At 48.3% G+C, this 18965-nt stretch overlaps 1 protein-coding gene across 9 annotated transcripts in view; it reads right to left on the bottom strand.

The window, feature by feature from the left end:
• EXOC6B (exocyst complex component 6B) overlaps window positions 1–18965 on the bottom strand; it is a 266143-nt gene that overhangs the window by 142712 nt on the left and 104466 nt on the right. For 7 of the 9 annotated variants that reach the window (XM_068679491.1, XM_068679494.1, XM_068679493.1 and 4 more), the window contains one exon: window positions 2280–2456. In XM_068679491.1, coding sequence (XP_068535592.1) covers window positions 2280–2456 — 177 coding nt within the window. The remainder of the gene's footprint in view (window positions 1–2279; window positions 2457–18965) is intronic. The other 2 variants (XM_068679495.1, XM_068679497.1) reach the window with 1 other exon arrangement.

Below are 18965 nucleotides of genomic sequence, written 5' to 3' on the forward strand. Positions count from 1 at the left end.
ACACCTGGCATTAGGATTTTACCCCTATATTCATTTGGGCTGGGATGGAGTTAATTTTACTTATTCTACTTCATTTTACTTAACTGCCCAGAGAGATGTTCCCTACCCCAGAACATCATGATCAAACGAAACGGGGGAAGGGAGGAGGTGTGTGTGGTTTTTTTTTACCCCCCAAAAATTGGCCATTGCTTGGAGACTGCCTGCGCACCCATCTGTTGGTGGGACGTGGTCAGCGATCACCTTTGCCTCATTTGTAGGGTTTCTTTCTTCCCTTTGCTTATTAAACTCTCTTTACAGCTGCGCCACGAGCTCTCTGCTTTTGCCCCTCTGATCAGCCCCCTCACCCTGCCTGTGGGGTCAGGGAAGGGGGCGAGCAGCCGGGTGGGCGCCCAGCTGCTGAGCTGAGCCACCCCCAGGCACACCACGCCAGATTTAGGGCTCCGCTTCCAGAGATCCGTTTGTACTCAAATAAAAAAATAATCAATCAAACAAACAAACAAACAAACTACTTTCTTTGCCAGGAGGAGACGATCCCAGGGGGTTAAGAACCTGGGGAGGAGCCGGGTGTCTGTGCTGGGGGCTCTGCAGGCACCGCAGCCCTGCCGGAGCCGAGCGGGCTCACGGCGCTGCTGCCGCCCGTCCCATTTCATCACCACGGACAGCAGCTCCAGCCCCGCTGCCACCGGGGCTCTCCAGGCTTGTAGCCCCCCAGTAGCCCCCGCTGGTAGCCCCCTGGTAGCCCCATCCCACCCACACCCAGCCCGTTTGCTCGCTGCCAGCCTGGTTTGCCCCGCACCACGAGATGGGATGTCCTTGGCACGGACACGAGGTAGCTCCACTCCGTTAGTCAGGAGGTTTCTTCCAGCCGTGCTATATAAATTATGACTCGAAGACCTTCCCTCCTTAATATCTTGCCTCTCCGGGCTAGTGGGGCTGAAGCCTGGCACATGCCAAGGACCACGTTTCACACAGATCCTGCTTCCGAGCACCCACGGCGAGTGGGAGATTTTTAGCGCGGGATGGAACCGTCACCACCGAGGTCCAGGACAACCAAATCAGTGCTTCTTTGCCCAAACCGTGCCTTTTCCCCTCGTTTTTCTTTGGCTCTATTTCCCTTCTGAGGCAGGGGAAATCCCACAGCCCGGGGGTTTCAGAGCAGGGCACGGGGGCTGAGCAGTGCTCCACCACCGGGTCCCCGTGAGCAAGTGGCCACCTCCGTGTCTGCCGTGGAAGTGCCACAGAGATGAAGAGGAAGGAACAGAACCAAACCTCTGGGAACAAGGCAGGCCACGAGCACAGAACCACTTGGGAAATCCGCACCAGTGCAAACATCTGAAGCTTGTTCTTCATCCTCTTTGCTCAGGGCAACGCACACGGACCGGCACAGTTACGGGTTGTGGCTGAGATCGTTCTCCTGATGTAACAGGGGCTTCAGCAAAAAGGGAAAAAGCATCCAGCGTGGCAGGTGGAACTTGCTGAAAGGGCCAGGGCAAGAGTGCAGGATGAGAAAGGGAGAAGGCAGCAAAAAGCTCAGCACCTCATGGCCCAAATTCCCTGCCAGTGTCTTTGCACTGCCTCTCCTGAAACAGAGGGACAGACTCCTGCATTTCAAGCAGCACGAATCCAAGATGTTCCACGACATCCATTACCCTCCAGCTCAGGAGAAAAAAGAACCAAAGTGGTCAAAGAGATGCTTCACATGTAACCGTGAAAGGTACCGGCATCCTGCAGCGACTGCAGAGGCATCAGAAATTGCTGCATAAATGAAATGCCAGCCCGAGGAAACAGTGACAGAAACACAGCAAGGAATTGTAATTGCATCTAAAAAAATCCCATCCCAACACAAATCTTCTCAAGTGCGCCTCTGCCACGAGACACACGCTCACAGATGAGACCAAACATCTCGCGCCCTACGCAGGAATTCATCTTCTTGTAAATGAAGGCTTCAGGATAGAAACCAAAATGCATCCCCAGGTAAGAAAAGGGCACAGAAAGGCAGCGGGGGAGCTGCAGGACAAAACTCAGGGGCCATTCTGCTCTCCTGTCACGTGTGGCATCTCTGCTGAGTCTGCTAACAAGGGTAAGGACAGCAGTGGAAAACAAATAGAATCACAGAATTCAGAGAAATGACCCAATATTGAAAGGCACCCACGCTCTGCAGCCTCCTCCGCATCTCTGCGCTGCCTGGGGACACAAAATGCTGAGCCGGGTGCAAGCACTGAGACGCTACTGATCACCCCCGAGCTGTCCCTCTCCTGGGTTTGATGGTATACAGTTACCTCTTCATCCTCATCCTCATCTTCAACATCCAGGATACCCGAATCCTGCTCAGACATGGGGCTAGTGGTCTTTACCTCCAAATCTGAGCTTGCGCAGACTTCTTTCTTGGACTTTTTTCCCCCGCTTATCCTGGGATGCTGTGATACAATATTGTCCAGGTTTCTTTGCTGCTGTGCCTAGAAAAAAAGCAGATTTCGAGTTTTATGATAGCATCCCCGTATTTATTTTTCAGCCAAAAGATGCAATCAGTCATGAAATACGACAAATGAGACAAAATAAAACACACGCTTAATGGAACTTCGAAACGTTGTGTTTTTCCTAACCCAGATATTCCAGAGAAACAGAAGATTAATTTCAAAACCATTCCAGGGATTATGCAACAATACAAACAATATTCTGACTCTTCACAAATCAAAATGCCAAACCCATCATACTGCCATATTGATCTATTTACAGCACAGATGCAGAAATATTAGCCCATAGGCCATGTGGTGACTGTCACAGGCTAAATTAAAGGACGTACTTAACCGTTGGATTTGTTCCTCTTTTCAACCCGTGTCAGCACAAAACATTCCACATCTGGACCCCAGAGGTTCCTGAAAGCATTTTTGTGGTACCCCAGGAGATCTTAATTGTACGCTGCTGATTTACAGAACGATCTGTAAAAGGTATTCGAGCAAAAAACGCCCTCGCTGGGAGAAGCGCCCGCGATTCACCGTGCACAACGCGAGGACGCGGTGCGGCTCCCTCGGCGCGCTGCGAGCTTTGTTTGCAGCAGAGGTTGGTGCATGAGATCCGCTGCAAAAACCCACTCATTGTTACCGAGCACAATATTTGACGGGACAAATTGCTCAGCCCCAATTGTCCGAGGGTTGAACGCGAGCTTCAAACCCGAGTGCAGGAAGGGGGAACGGCGCAGAGCTGCGGCTCGTGCTCCAAGTGCCAAATCGTATCCCAGACACGGGGAAAAGGCCAGGCCAGCAAACGCAGTGGTTCTGCACGTGGGAGCTTGTGCTCTGCTCTAGCTAGAAACTAAAAAACCTGAAATCTATGCAGATACATACACGCGATTTATAGAAACTCTCCCATTTTTTTCTATAATTTTATGTGTATATGAAGAAAGATGTATGGAAATCATCCAGATTTCACCCTGAAAAAGTTCCTTTGGATAGCACGAGTTTCTTTTTGAAAAAGAATGCGCAAATGTATTATTTTCAGTCTTTACTATAAACTGTATTTTTAACAATTCCCTTACAATTCTAACCAAACCTGCATCCGAGCATTTCATTGCTCCCATACAACAAGAACCAAAGCCCTGCCCGACTTCAGAAGGGAGACGAAATTCCAGAAGCTGTACTGCAGATACCGGTGTCAGCAAAACCACCTTGGACAAAACACTAGGCCCTTAGATGATGTGCTGGTTTTGCAACAGTGTTATGAAAGAAGAAAGGGGGTAGAAAATGTAATTCAAGTGGGCTACGTTTTCAAGGATACAAAGGGATGGCAATAGCGAGGGCACGGACGCGCACAAAGTTCTACCAGCTCAGAATGCAATTTGGGCAATGCAAACAACCACGAAGGAGCAGAGATCAGAAGCAAGGAACCCCCAAAAAAAGCACTAATTACTTTTACTACCTGAAGAGCATGCAGTAGAAGTCTCTATCTAGAGCACAAACCTTCAGAATGATTTCCGTGTAAACGCTTAAAAGTATTAATAGCCCACAAAAAGAATTTATGAGTGAGTTTTATTTTGACAGCCGCTCTCAGCTCAGCTCTCTTTTGAATCCCTCCCTTGGAAGAAACACCCCAGAGCCAGATAACTCCTGCAGCTCCTAGATCTGAAGAATATTAAAAACAAGCCCGGCGCGGATATCTCCAGCCTTGCAAAACCCACTGGGCTCCATCACTCCGTAAGGCAAAGTCTCCTTCCCATTCTGCGCGCCTTCACGTCCGATCGGCGTCGGCTTAATTGCCAAACACGGCGATTGATAATAAAATTACACCTTTTAATCTGACACTGGCCACGGCTACGGCAGGATAAGGAGCGAGGGAGCGAAGCGTTACAGCCCTTGGCGTGCAATAGCGCAATCTTGACCTCTAGTGGTTGTAAAGCTGTAGTAGCGCTGAATTTACTACAAACACTTCGGAGAGAAGCAAGGGGACTACCAAGCAGGCATATTAAAGAGATCTCTTAAGGGATGAGCCTCAACAATAGGGATTTCTGCAAGAAAGCCACAGGAAAAGGCCTGCGTTAACACTGCTCAATCCTAATTTTGCTCGCAACGTCAATACTTGAAGCAGTGGGGGAAAAGGGGTGGTTTTTGCATTAGAAATCTCTAACTTCAGAGGCACAACTCTATAGAAAGACGTTGCGACACCATATAAAGAGAATTAGGACTTCAAAAAGGGGAGTAAGCGCTTGGTCCTTCTGAAGCCCACACAACAAAGAGATCCGAGGCCCGATTCTCCTCTCAGATACACCCAGTTATGACATAAGTTACTCAACTGAAGCGTAATGAAGTTATAACACTGAATCCACTGCAAACTGCACCAAAAGCCAGCCCGCTGTACTCATTAAAATCTCCTAAATTTATGTAATCTTTTTTCCTTTAGAAAGAGAAGAAATGAAAGACTGGGAAAACGCAAAGTTTTACATAAAACATTGAACTTTACACGGATCATTAAACGGGGCGTAGCAAGATCACAGAAGGAAAAAGTGGCCGTGGGAGAAGAAAAATCCGGGCTAACACTCAGAAGGATGCTGCCGTTAGCTCTGAACTCGCTGTCTCAGCCCTGAGCATGCAACTTGCAGCGTTTTAGGCTGGATGCAGAATTTGTCTAATTGAGGGCCCGGCAGATGTCCTCAGAAGGCACAGCAGCTTGCTCCCCAGTCTCTTTCTGAACCCTTTTTAAGCAGGAGGTATTACTGCATTCCTCCAGAGACGCACAGAAGTGCAGGGTAGCATCTATTGACCAGCAAAATAGATCCAAATCAAAACCCCAAAGTCAAGAAAACCTGTCCTAGGAAGAGCCTTTGCTCTAGACCTAGAGTTCAACATCCACATTCAAACACCACACTTTGCATTTTGCAGAGTTTTAGTTTGGTTCACGAACAAAAATTGATCAAGAGAAGCATTTTGACCTGATTTAAAGTCCTGGGACCTAATGGGAAAGTAAAAGCGCGTGACCCACACCTCCTAGAGGTGCACAAAAAGCTGCCGGAGAGACGCTCCCGATGCCTTCAAAGCCTTCCAGCCTATCAAAGGCAACTTACTTCTAGGAATTTCGAAAAAAAAAATGTAAATAAGAAAAGGTTTCCAAGTAATTTTCACCCAAAGAGCCCCCAGCAGCCCGTTCTGCTCAGCAAGCAGCCCGCAGGCTACCGGCGAGCGGCGGCGCTCGAGGCAGAGCCATAACCTAGGTGTGACACTGGAGGGACACGATGGAAGTGCCAGAAAAAAAAAAAAAAAAAAGCAGTAATTGCTTTTCCATTAACAGCAGGGCATTTCCCCCCCCCCCGCCCCCACTCCTGGCAGGAAACAATATGGACTGAAGTGACCTAGAAGTGAGAAATATCAAATTTGCTTTAACTTCGGCGGGTTTGGGTGAAGTCACCGAGGTTTCGGTTTCACCTGGAGAGAAAGAGAGAGCTGGGGAGAGGCCCAGAGGAAGCAACTCGGGAGAAATTTGGGCTTAACCGCCAAGGAACCCCCCCCGCTCCCACCCCCGTCTCGTTCCCCGCACCTCCCGAGCCCTCTCCCTCCTGGGCCGGGGGTGCAGCAGAACAACCCTGCAATATATTTTGACGTCGCCCATAAAGGATGAAAAACGACCTGTGGAGCAGGCACATTTGGATTTTAATGTTCTGTTTCACATAAAGGCATCTGTAGGGAGCCCAATGAAGAGGCACACTTTAGAAACCACATCAAAGCAGAGGCGACACTCCAGCGTGCCCTCTGAAAACGGAGGAACCCGGGGCTATGGGGGAGGAGAAAAGCCCTCGAGGGACAAAAATAAAACAAAAAAAATCCCCTTACCTTTTGGTGTGGTTTACATGAAAGCAAGTGCATTTTTGTATTATTCTGTAAAATTACCTCCATTATACGAGACTATCAATCTCTCGGCTCTCCGCTTAACGTGACAATAAAAAGGAAAGTGAAGAAACCCAACGCCTGCTCGTAGCCAACGTTGGGTTCAGCAATAACACGGAGCTGAAACCTGCCCCAAACCCAGTGAGAATTGCATGCCCACGTGCCAAAATCCCAGTCCCCAAAGAGCAGCAAGGTCCTGGCTCTGGCTACAGCCTTCCCCCTGCAGCCTTCAGGGGCCAGGACGAGGACCTGGGGCTGCCCCTTGGTGTGGGATCCCTCGGAGGAGAAGCCGGTAGGTTTTGTTGGCCAAACTCAACTGGAAACGTTGATCTTCCTACTGCCATCCCTTTTTTAACAGAGGATCAAAAGAGCAGGGGGGAAAAGCACTTCTTTTTTATTATTATTATCTATGTTCCCCCAAGCCATTCACTTCTTTTACACTGCCTGCACGCCCACTCCACCACGTGCCCAACCTTTCGTTACGTGGCTGTGGGGGGCTTACCTTCAAGCCTGCCATAGAAAAGCCCTAAATACCAGTCCTCAAGATTTGCCAGTGCATCCCAAAAATGCTGCTGCGAGCTTCGGAGCGGGAATTCACACCCAGAAGGCATCGCAGTACAAGAAAGCCACCACAAGGGACCAAGCCCACGGCCCGGCCATGCTATAGGAGATGTGAGAGACGTGGTGGCCCCGAATTCCAGGAGCTGCCTTACCCACAGCCCCAAATCCCACCCCGTGTCCCCCCCAGGCTCTGCCTTCCCCACAAGGGAAGGGTTTGATACCACCTACACGGGAGCGAGCTCCTTTAAAACTCAAGCAGCTTTTTATAGGGTTTTTACAACTTTGTCTTGTTTTCTGCCTCGGTTTGCCAATGTTGACAGCGAGCGCGTCTTACCTCCCGTCACCTCCACCCACCGATGAACTGGCAATATTTACTTTTGAGAAGAATCTAATTAGCTCCTTCCTGATGAGACGGTAGATAAGGCACGGCAGAAGAGGTTTTATTATTTAAAAGGGCTTGAAGTACCGCTGTGGTTAGCTTCGGTGGTTTTGATTAGTTACTGCACATTGGCTGCTGTGATTGTTTTATAGACCCCTCTAATGGGCTGAGACACGGAACTTTAAAATATCGTTTCACAATATCCCCAGGAATGGGCTACATATTCCTTCAACAATATTACAAAAAGCAGACTGGCTACGGGGGAAGAAAAAAAGAAAGTTAATAAAAAATGACAGTAGGGCTGGCTCCCGGCCAAAGATCCATTTGAAAGTTATAAAATCCCCCTCAGATCAGATAAAAGCATGTATTATTATTGCAAGGTGTAAACTCAACACGCTGACACAGCTTCTGTTTTCAGTTTTAACTAAAACCCAGTCGCTTGTCAAGATGATAAGAGTTTTTGCCTATCTGCTTCCTTGGTGTTAACTGGTTATCAGAGAAAACAATTTGTCAGAGGTTTGTCTGACAAAGTTCACCATCAGCACAGGAAATGAGGCCCAAAAACATGATTTTTTTTTTTTTTAACTCGCTGCTTGGCCATTAGAAAAATAACTCTGAAAATGCAGCGTGCAAGGAGCTTGCACTCCCCCACCACCCTGCACAGCCTTTGCTTCACCCTTCCACCTCTCCTCCTTCCCTAAAAATGATTCTTAGACCTCAGTTCACCCCGTGCTAACCACCCCCTGACAATATTCCCAACCATCAGGTTTGCACAAATACAAATTTTCAGCATCGAGCGTGCAAGCGTGGGCGAGCAATTCTCCTTTTGCTTTCGCTTTGACCCAGGGATTTCTCCTCATCCCCACACTCCAGCTCCTTTTCCTTATCTGTGAGGCAAGGTCGGCATTATTTATATCCTCGGAGTTCATTGTGGAGAGTAGCTTGGTTAATTCAGCATTTGATACGAAGACTGTTGAGCCTCTGGAGTGCTTTGGGGACGCTCCTGCAGTACGGCACTCGGGGAAAGGAGCGATGGAGACTTGAGCGCTCTCCTCTCCCAGGAGCTGTAAGAAGAAGTTTATCACATTAGCCTTGATAAAAGGACTCAAGCAGGCGAGTCCTCCAGGTCAGCTGCACAATAAAAGACAGAAAGCCATTTTTTTTGGAAGTCCTTTATGGAGCAAAGTGTTGATTTAGGCTTCTGTGTGATCTAGCCTCCAGAACAAGCTATCGGCACGCAGGCATCAAAAGCAGCTCGGTTATGCGATTAAAAAGTGTGTTTATCACATTTACACCGAGGGGAGAAGCTGAAAATTGGATAAGCTGCCTAAAAGCAGGAGGAGGACCGCTGTTGTACAAGGTATTTCAAACACGTTGAAGCCCGTGGCTCTGACAGCTCCACAGCTCGGCTTTGGTTAACGGGTGCCAAACCCCAACAGATCCAGGGCCCCGCTCAACTCGTCCCAGCAATTGGAAATCCCTTTTCCAATGGTTCCGATCGACCTTCATACAAAATCCCCTGGCCAGAGGTGAAAGCGGATGGCTCTCACCCTCCAGGTTCTGGAGGGTGACACTGGGACAAACCAAAAGGGCTGCGTAAGCCGATTCCGAAGCGTCTCGGTGTTTCTACTCTCATTTTTCCTGGCCATTTGAAGCTGCCGGTATACTGAGAAACGCTGCCCGACATCGTCATCTGATGGGTTAGCAATGGGAAGGGAGGGAGAACGAGGGCTCATCAGGTCCTGGATCTCTGCTCTGCTCTTATCTTGACCACGCTGACCCTCGAGAAGTTATACAGCTGGAGGAGTGCTGACCCCCATATCTTGGTCTCTGATTAAACTCCTTTCTTCTGTTCTCTGTGGGAGTTGCCACGCTGCTGTTTCACACACCCTCTCTCTGGGCCTTGCTAGGCGTTGTGGAGATAAGTTTCCTTTCAAGATTCTGCTTTTGTTTCCATTTATCGGCCTGGTTTGGGGTTTTTTCAAGGTTCTGAGAAGCCGGTAAGGTTCAAAGCACCTATCTGAGATGGTCCCGATTAGCCCGGAACACACAAAGACCCATCGGAATAAAGGGACAAAGCCCCGAGCCCTGAGTCCTGGACAAAACATCTCTGGGCTTTGAAGCAAGAGAGCTTGTAAATCTCTTAAATGAGACCTGGGAAGATCTGCAGAGCAGATCCGCAGACAGAAACAATCCTTGGCTGTACTCAGGACAACCCAGGATAGCAGGTGCTGAACCTCAAGGGCATCGAAGCAGCGGGCAGCCTTCCAGCAGCTGAAGCCAAGGCACGGATCTTCTCTTCCAATGCCACTCTGTAAAACAGACACCTTGCTCTCGGCAGTGGCTCCAGATAATGCCACCAGCACCGAGGACTCATCTGCTCTGCGATGCAGCCAAAGGCACGTTCATGGGGCCGTACGGGTGCTGAGCTCTGTGCCCTGCCCATGCAGTGCATCACACCAGGACGTTAAGTTTAGGTATACCAGGAAGGGTAAGGACAGAAAAACACCAAGGGATGGCCTAACGGAGAGGTCTCCATCACCGCAGGCTCAAGGACACGTCTGATGAATGCATGCTATGGATGGGCTCTGCAATGCCAACCACGCCTGGGAAGAACCTGTTGGACTAACGGGTATCTTGAGAGCCTTCCTATGCCGCTTTGGGGTATTTTCTTGGTTGTTGATTGTTGGTTTTGTTTAGTTCTTTATGACAGAGAAATGTTTTTGCAGTAGGAAGCTGAAGGGGCTCACTCAAAGTGCCATCAGCTTCAGCATACAAGGCTAACTTCAGAGCTAGGTACCAACGTACCGAAATCCTAGGCAGCAAGACTGGGTAAGAATCCCAGGAGTTAAAGAATGAACCCAAAAATGGAGAGAAATGCCCTATGAGATTGTTCATATCTCTTGGGGGACACAAACAACACCAGTACCTCCACCTCCAGAAGATTAAACACGCACAAAGCAAAGTCCTTCTTGCAACAAAGAACACTTCATTCTGTTTAGGAATAACCCCTATGGTTTTTTTGATGAGAAACCCGCAAAACAGATGTCAAAAGCTAGTCTTTGTGGCTCAGCCCTTTTCTTGTTAAGAGCTAAATGGCTTTTTCGAGAATAATCATCTTCTCCGTGATCCATGAGCTTTAGGGTAGTAGTAGAAGAAAGAAGAACATTATTGTGTTATTTCTGGTTTTAATTAATCGGAATTAAATAGCTGCTGCTTCTCCAAGCATGTTGACTATACGGGGTATTTAATCCCATATGAAAAGTTTCACTGAAGATCACTTTACAGAAGAGCTTATATTTCATTTGGCTGCCTTCGTGTCACCCAGATTCCTTTGACACTGTTAAATTTGCGCTGAAATTTTCTGTTGATAAACTACTTCTTACCAAGGAGTTGTTCGCCAGGGATAAGACTGCTGGGCACGAGGCTTGGGGATTTGGAGACGAGATTTTGGGAGTTATTGATCACATAGCATTATTGTCGATAAACCCCACTCCCCAAACTCAAACAACACTTTGTGTGTATTTGTTTTTAACTTAAAAAACTTTCTAGCCCAGATATGAGATAATTCTCCTCTACTATGGTGAATTCCCAAGGTTTTTTGTCCCAACCTCAATAAACAACATTTGCTTCCATCACAATTTTAGCATTTAAACTAGAAAGGCTGCAAACAGTTGTATATAAATCAAAACTTGATCTCACCTTGCTTCTTTAGGTTGACAAAATATTTGTTTTTTTAAAGCATGAGCAGTTATTGGAGAATTCATTAAAATTACACATTAAAAAATATTCCATATTCGCTGACTGAGCTTTCAAAACTCAGAGAAATCACTCAAGTCCCTAAATCTGTTATTTACTGGACATGAACTGCCCTCTAAAGGCTAATGGGGAAACTGCAGAGAACTTCTCAAAGCCAACGCTTCCCTCTCAGCCATAATCCCGTTCATTTTTGTGTACGACCAGAGCCAGAAACGAAGACATGAAAGAACCGTTATATAGCCTCTTATTTTCTTTACCTCCCTTCCCTCTCCCCGCAGCTCACCTCCCGTTCAACTGCTCGAGAGGATCCCAGGACAACACGACCAAAAACCTACGTGAGCTCAGCCCACACAGCCACAATCCTGGCCCCGTTAAACTCAAACAAACTCTGCCATTGCCCTCGCGGAGCCAGGATCCCACCCCTATCGGTACGGTTTTCTTCCATGCCAACAGAGATGAGGGTAAATCAGACGTGTCCAGGCACTGGGCGGAATCCCACCTATTTTATTCCGTTCAGTTTTATTTTACAAGTCACCGGCCTGCTCAGCAGCAGCACCGGTGCAGCGTGACGCCACCAGCTCGCTAGGAATATCCATCCTGGTTGGTCCAACCATAAAAACAATCCCGCAGGGGAGCCTTTGACCTCAATAACGTTGACATTTCCATCTCAAACAAGGGCTCGGCCACAGCTGGCAGACGGGAGGGTGTTACAGCTGGCTCTCTGCTGCTTGTTTCATAAGAGACAATATACGCAGCCATTCCAACCCCCAGCGCCTCCAGCTCATCCAAACGGACGTGCCGCAGCAGCATCCCTTGTGGCACGCCGTTGTTTGGGTTGTTTGAAGCCTCTTTCTCCCCCCTCCAAACGTGCCCGGCCCTGACATCCCTGCTAAAAAAGCCACCGGCGGAAAAGCTCAGCGCTGCCATGCATTAGGTCCCAATATGCATCTTCGGGTCCTGTTACGTATTATTTCATAAACCCTGCTTATAAATTCAGAAAGCATGATCCTGCATAAAGCTTTTACGCAAATTAAATGCATATCCCATAGAATAATGTTTTAATTTTGCATGCTGTGCCTTTACATTGCAATTACTCACTACCAGTAGAGCACAAAGCGAAAGAGGAGCCGTGGTAAGCCTGTGGCTGCTCAAAAGTGATCACCCGACCGCTGATAGAGAAATTTATTGTAACAGAATACTCTGCTAGCCCGGAAGCCTGCAATCTCACCCTGTGTGCAATCACCATAATGCAGCCGTATCGCTTTCATCAGGCCAGGAGGGGTTTTTCAGATCTAGACATCTTGAAAGCTGTGCGCTAAGCTCCCCCTCCGAAATCCCTACGCGGGGACCCTAAATGGGAGCCGGGGTCTTAACATCCTCCGGCAGCATTAACGGCACGGCAAGTGCCACGTGCTTTCCAAGCAGGTTGCTTTCATTACGATACCTTCATAAGGATTATAATAATCCACTATTCTGGATTGCAACTTTGGGCCAAAGTACCTGTCAAAGACGACGTGATGTATTGCACGAGCCCATCTTGCCGGCAGACACAGCGTTGGAAAAGGGCTTTCTGTTGAATTTCAGCTGAATTCATTGAAGTCGTCATTGGGGTTTATAAATCAGCAGTGCGCTTTGGTGACAAATTTCCTTCAGAGGAACATGTGGTAGAAGAGAGAGGAGCCCAACCTGAAGGCATTTTTCAAAGCCCTAATCCTGCTTTTCCCCCCTCAAATCCATTTTTTACAAATATTCAAGAAGGAGAAGAAAACGCCCAGTTTCCAGGGCGTTATTTCTTATCCTCATAAGGCACTTTATGATGGTTTAGATTTAAAGAATGAAATTTCAAACTTCCAACATTGCCACACTTCCAACAGCATGGAAGTAATAGCAAAAAAAAAATAATGACAATGAGAAAAAAGAAGAGAGGGAGGGAAAGACACATTTAAATTATCTGGAATGGGAAACTACCCATCTCTGCACAAAGCAGCTTAATCCCTCACACACCAAGCGACTCCCAGAAGTTTCCACAAAGCTCTTCTGCACTTTAATCCCTCTTTGACCATTTACAGTGAACTAATCCACTTAATTTAATTACAGTCACCCAGCAACCTGCTTTTTGAGAGACCTTAAGGCCAAGAATATCTGAAGTCGTAGGCACGACTCAGCGTTCAGGCAGAGCTCTCCAGCAGGAGCACGCTGTCCCTTTGGGGAAGTGGTAAAGAAATCCTTGCTCAACAGACACACAAATGACAGAAATCCCATTGACTGGGCCCGGACTGCTGAAATTTGCAGGGTTCAAACACTGAGGAGTTTTTCCATGGTGTCAGAATCAGCTTCAGTAGAGCGAGGGACGGGAACGCTGGCTACCAGCTCTCCCAAGCCCTTGTTCTGACCACCAGGTCCCATATCCTTCCCACATTACTAGGCACTGCTCGCCTACGTTTAAAACTTGCAGACTTCAAAATTACAATCACATTTTTTAAAAGACCAAAATAAACAGCAGCCTGGACAAAAAAGTGCAATTAGAAAGTTAGCATTCCTCCAACTTCTCGTTAGTAAAAGTTTTATAACCCTCCAACATGTGGCACTCCAGCATAAAACCTGGCAGAAGGAAAAATGCCCTTGTCTACCTTCCATAAATATAGCAACATTTCAGCATTGGCAAAGATAGCCTGGTTCCTATTACTAGCTTTTTTCCATTTTAAATTTACTAGTTAATTTTATAGAAACAAATAAAGGGACCTGCATATTATAAATCTATTAAGGATAAAAAACATAACTCTTGAAAAAAAACACAAGAAAAATCTCACACCTTCCCTCCAGCCCCTTCCAATTTTGATTTATATACCCTTTAAAAAAAAAAAAGTGCCTCTCCGTTGAGCTGGGAGGTCTTCTCTTAGTCCCCTCCACCAGTTCCCTCGTAGCAACTGGCACCCGTCTGGTGCTGGGGTTTGTGCCTCGGCCACGTGCGGGTCCATCGACCCATCGCTTTTGGGGGTAACTCCACCTGGTGATGATAAACGGGGTGAAAAAATTGTTTTGGGGGAGTTTTTCCATCTAGCCCTGATACGGGATTAGAAAGGGAAGCTGAAGCACGGAATTCAATCTGGTTTCAGCTGTTCTGCCTCCACCTGGAGTTAACGGGGCTGCACCTGCTTTTCACAAGGTGTGACCGTGACCCCCCCGGCGAGCTCCGTGCGTCACCGGCACCGTCCCGAGCCAAGGCGGCGGGAGGGAGAGCTCTCCACGAGGGACACGGGTGGGGAACAAAACTTAACTCTGCATCCCAGGGAACGTGTCGGGTGGAGGAGAACAGCACCAGAAGGCAGCACAACCGATTGTCCTTGTTTTCCTCCAGCATCGGTGAAGTTTTGCACCGCGGAGCCGGCCGGGGTTGGTGACCGGAGCGGTGGGGACTCATTTTTTTCTGGTTCTGCACCGAGCCAGCTCCCAGTGGGTTTGGCCGCGTTCTCCTGCAGGGACTCCGTGGCCTCAGAAGGCCCTAAGAAATGTTCCTCGGCACAGGACCAATCTGGTCTGCACATGGGTCTGAGCGACTCCGCGGGGCCGGTCGGGGCGGGAGAGGATGACAGCGCGGCCACCAGCGTATTTATAGGAACATCAACAACACCAGCTCGCACGGGGCAGGAGCGTGTCCCCAATTGCAACACAGGGGCACGGATCAAATGGAAAAACAACGCTGCCAGCACATGGTTCCCTTTCCAAAAGCTCCGTGGCCCACGAGTTTGCGGTGCGGCCGTAAGCGCTGCAGTAAATGCCGAGCCTACAGCTCATTTCCAGCTCGTCAGATCTGTCAGCGTCACCTGCCCAGCACTCCCACTGGTCTTACCAGCATCTCAATGCCCAGATAAAGCTCCTGTGCGTGCCCTAAGGAGCTGTGATCCTCCAGACGTGGACCTGCAGGAAGGTAACACGGCCCCGGGCACCCAGCCCAGCTCCTGTGGCCCCACGCTGTGCCGGTGACGTCCACCCTCAGCCTCAGGTGCTCTTCTTTACCCATCTGAGATTTTCCATGCATTTTTTACAAGACAGGACTGGCAAATGCGTTAATGTGCTCCTATCTGTGCTTCAAACATCTTCCAGAAGGAAGAGGCAGCCACGAAGTTACTGGTTGGAGCTCTGTGCAAAGGAAAGCGAAGCGTCGGCGCTCAGCTCCATTTCTGAGCCATGCCCAGTTGTTTGAACTGGGAGAAGTTCGTTTCTTACTGGGAGAAGAGAGGAGAACACATCTTAGCTGCTGGGTATCACTACAGACATACCCGTTCCCTTGGCCCAGAGCAGGCTCAGAAGTTCATCTCAGAACCGCAGAGCTGGAATCTTCTTTATGCAATCAGGGGATGGCTGGGGAGGAAAAATGATGGGAGGAAACCTCTCAAAAAACCCAGGGAGAAACATTTCCGCGTTGTTACGCCCTCCTCACCTGCGTGCAGACAGGACTGAGGTGCCCACAGCTCCCAAGAGTGGATGCAAGGAAGAATCCCATCTGAAAAATACCTTTTCTGTTAATTTTCTGTGAATATCAATAAACCCCTTTGGTACCCTTAAATGATCTGCAGAGGAAAGCACAACTTCATGGACAACCACGGCGTGACAAGAGCAAACTTTGGGGGATAACTAAAACCAACTCCCTTGATATTCATATTCTGTAAGAACAGAGTGGAACAAATTTACATCTGCATTTCTGAGCCACCCCTTCTAGCCCCTGGCTGCACTGTTCACACAACCCCTCTGCTCTGCACAAACACCACTGACTTACGTTGACTTGATGGCTACACGGATTGCCTGCTAAAGTGGGATTTAGGACCACTGCTTCATCTACTGTGACACGAACCCAAAGAACCAAAACCTTCCTTCTTCAGTCCTAGCACAGACCGGTAGAGACCCTGCTAGAAGAGCCCCAGAGAGGGCTGCTGTAAATAATCAGAAAGTCTTCAAGGATCTGGGAACCTCCTCATCCTGCAAATAAATTCCAAAGCGCCTTTTTTTCCCTTTCCAAGTAAAGTGGAAAAGAGAGATCCTCCCATCTCCCAAGCCCTTAGTACTGTTGCTCTTCAAATGCTTTGGAGATACTTCAATAGAAATAGAAATATTAAATAGAGCTTCCTTCAAAGCCTTGCAGGTCACTGGAGGGCCAGATCCGTGGTTGTATTCAAGTCCCGGCCCCTGTTTGCCTTCTCATTCGAGATGATGGCCATCGGGTGCTTCAGAAGCACAGGAGAAACCTCAGCAGCTTTGTCAGCCTTGCACTAGGTGGTTTATACACACCTCAGTCCGTGTTTTTACTACTTTACGAGCCACATCACAGCTTTGCTGCAGTCACAGAAGAGGGTGGCTCGCAACCCAGCCTGGAAGCTGAAGTCAGCTGTCCCTGCATGATGCATCACCACCCGCTAATGAACCAAAGAGCTAATGACACAGCTCCGGCTCCCAAAGCAGGCTGACACGTCTGACACGAGTGAAAAAACGCGAGTCTGAGCACATTTGCCATGCAAGGCACTGAACAGCAAAATGTGCTCCTCGTTTCTTGCTTGCTAGAAGCACACTCCCAAGATCTGCGTTGACTTTGCAGAGCTACTGCAATTAGTTATAAATGATTAAGTGAAAGACTCCGACTCCGTCCAAGTCGCAGAGGACACAGCCACTGACTTCACTCGCTGCTCCGCTAATTGAAGCACTGCTCAGCCCACAGTTAACCTAGCGTGCAGCTAGTAAAACGTCTGCTTCTTTTCCTTTTTCCAGCAATGCTTTAAAAACACGTTATAAAAGTTAGCATCATGCCACAGAAATACGCCTAGAAAGACTGGCTGATGCTTTCTGCCTTGAGTTGAAACATGCACCCCGAGCAGCCTTCCACATACGCTCATTTAAGATGAAAGCACTTTACATATGAACTAGAAACTTTCCAAGCCCACCTTATAAACCAAGCTGGGGTTCTCATCTTGCTTCCAGGGAGGAAAGAAAAGTAAAGAGATGGTTCATTTAATCTTCAGGAGAGTGAGGAAAGACGAAGGGAAAGGTAATTCATGCCGTTCTGTAGGCTTCAAACACTTCTTGATGCTCCAGGACCCAAAACCCAGCAACACAACTTCTGGCCGAGCTGACCACCAGGGATCCAGACCTGGAACATCACACGTGAGAAGGCACGGGTGGTGGGAACGGGAGCAGGGCAGGCAGAGACACCAGTTCTGACCTCATAACATCCTTGGGGCTGCAAGAGGTGACTTTGAGGTCTCCAGAACCTCTCATTTTCTGTGCTACCTCCTAGCACAGTGAGCAAAAGGTGCTCCCTTGGGTGCCAGGGGCCCATGACCATGATATGGTTGACACAGCTCCCCAGCCCTGGCCAGGCACATCCTCCCTTCCCCACCACCCACCTCAAACCCCCGCCAGGGACCTGCACGACCGCTACCTTGATCCAGGATGCTGCCACCAGAATGAGGAGTAACTCGAATTAATGACCTCATGACCGCTTCTGAGAGCCCCACACTGCTTTCAGACATTTTTCTTGGCATTAGCTTGATGATTTATTGAGCTGCGAGTCTGTGCTACTAAAATACAAGTTGCACTGAAGGAAAAAGCATCGTGGAGTCTGCAGGCTACGATGCACGACGGTGAGCACCAGGAAGGGGAGCCAGAAATCACCTTCCCACCAGAGCAAGGGCCTGACACAAAGCATTGAACCATTACTGAGATGGATTTGTCTCCTGGGCAGAGATGAGCGGATGAGCAAGTTTAGATTACAAGTACAAGATGTTTCTGACCCCTCAGATGAGGAAGTCCAAGTCTTTCACAATTCAGGGTAAAACATTATAATGAAATAAAGGAAAAAAAAAAAGGAAAAAAAAATCTCAGCCTTGACTTCCAAGAAGTCAGGACTTTTCCAGGCAGTTACCTACGTACAGAAGAATGCAAAATGTGAACATTTTTTCAGTTGGTGGGGATGAAAGGGAGAAAGAAAGAAATGAGCCTGCCTGCTCACCTACAGGATGATGCTTTTTTTTTTTTTTCAGAAAACGGGACTCTCCCTCGCTCCCTGGTACTACATTTACAGATGAGATGATAAAAGCCTCTCTAACCGTGTCGTTTTGAGGTTGGACCTTTCCCAAGAACACCGTGCTGGGCTGCAGGCACCCACTCACCCACCAGTCTAGTCCCTGGGGAAACATTCACATCTGAAAAAGAAAAGCTTCCTCAGAACCGTAACAACAACCTTTACCTAAAGCATCTCAAAAAAAGCTCTTCTTCCTGACAATTCGGCCCCATGGCCAGCCCCATATGAGGGCACCAGCAAAACACTCCCACCACGACCCCAAAAAGTAACAGGGGCCAGCTCTTGTGCAACGGGAAACACCAAGTCATTATAAAGGAACTCAAAGTCCTGATCACACCAAGAAAGACCTTTAAAATAATGTGAGTTTCTGCATTTTCCATGCTGCAGAGGTTCGGGGCCCTCCTGACCCGGAGCCACGACCACCTCCCACCAGCCGAGGCTTTAAAACCAACCTTGAGAGATGCTGCAACGCTACGTGCGAAAAGGAACTTGGCTGCTCTCCTAATTGGGGGAGGAAACTTCCATTCCAGCGTGCTAAATTTGAAACAGAAGGAAAAGGAGAGCCCTCGTGCTTATGAGGTGCTACTGTGGGAAGTTATCAATAAACTCTCCTGCAGGGTAAGCGCTGCAGCCCAATTTAAAGCACGTTTTGCTGACCAGGGCTACTGCCTGGCCTCAGAAGAAATCAAAAAAAAAGCACTATTTTTGAGAGAGAGATGCTGCGAACAAATGGAAAGTTAAAGTGGTGCTAAGTGAACCCACACATCACACATCAGCAGGCTGGGTCTAGGGGAGAGGGAAAAAAAAACAGGTATGGTAGCTG

This window comes from Anas acuta, chromosome 4 (genome assembly GCF_963932015.1).
Source record: "Anas acuta chromosome 4, bAnaAcu1.1, whole genome shotgun sequence".
Lineage (NCBI taxonomy): Eukaryota > Metazoa > Chordata > Aves > Anseriformes > Anatidae > Anas > Anas acuta.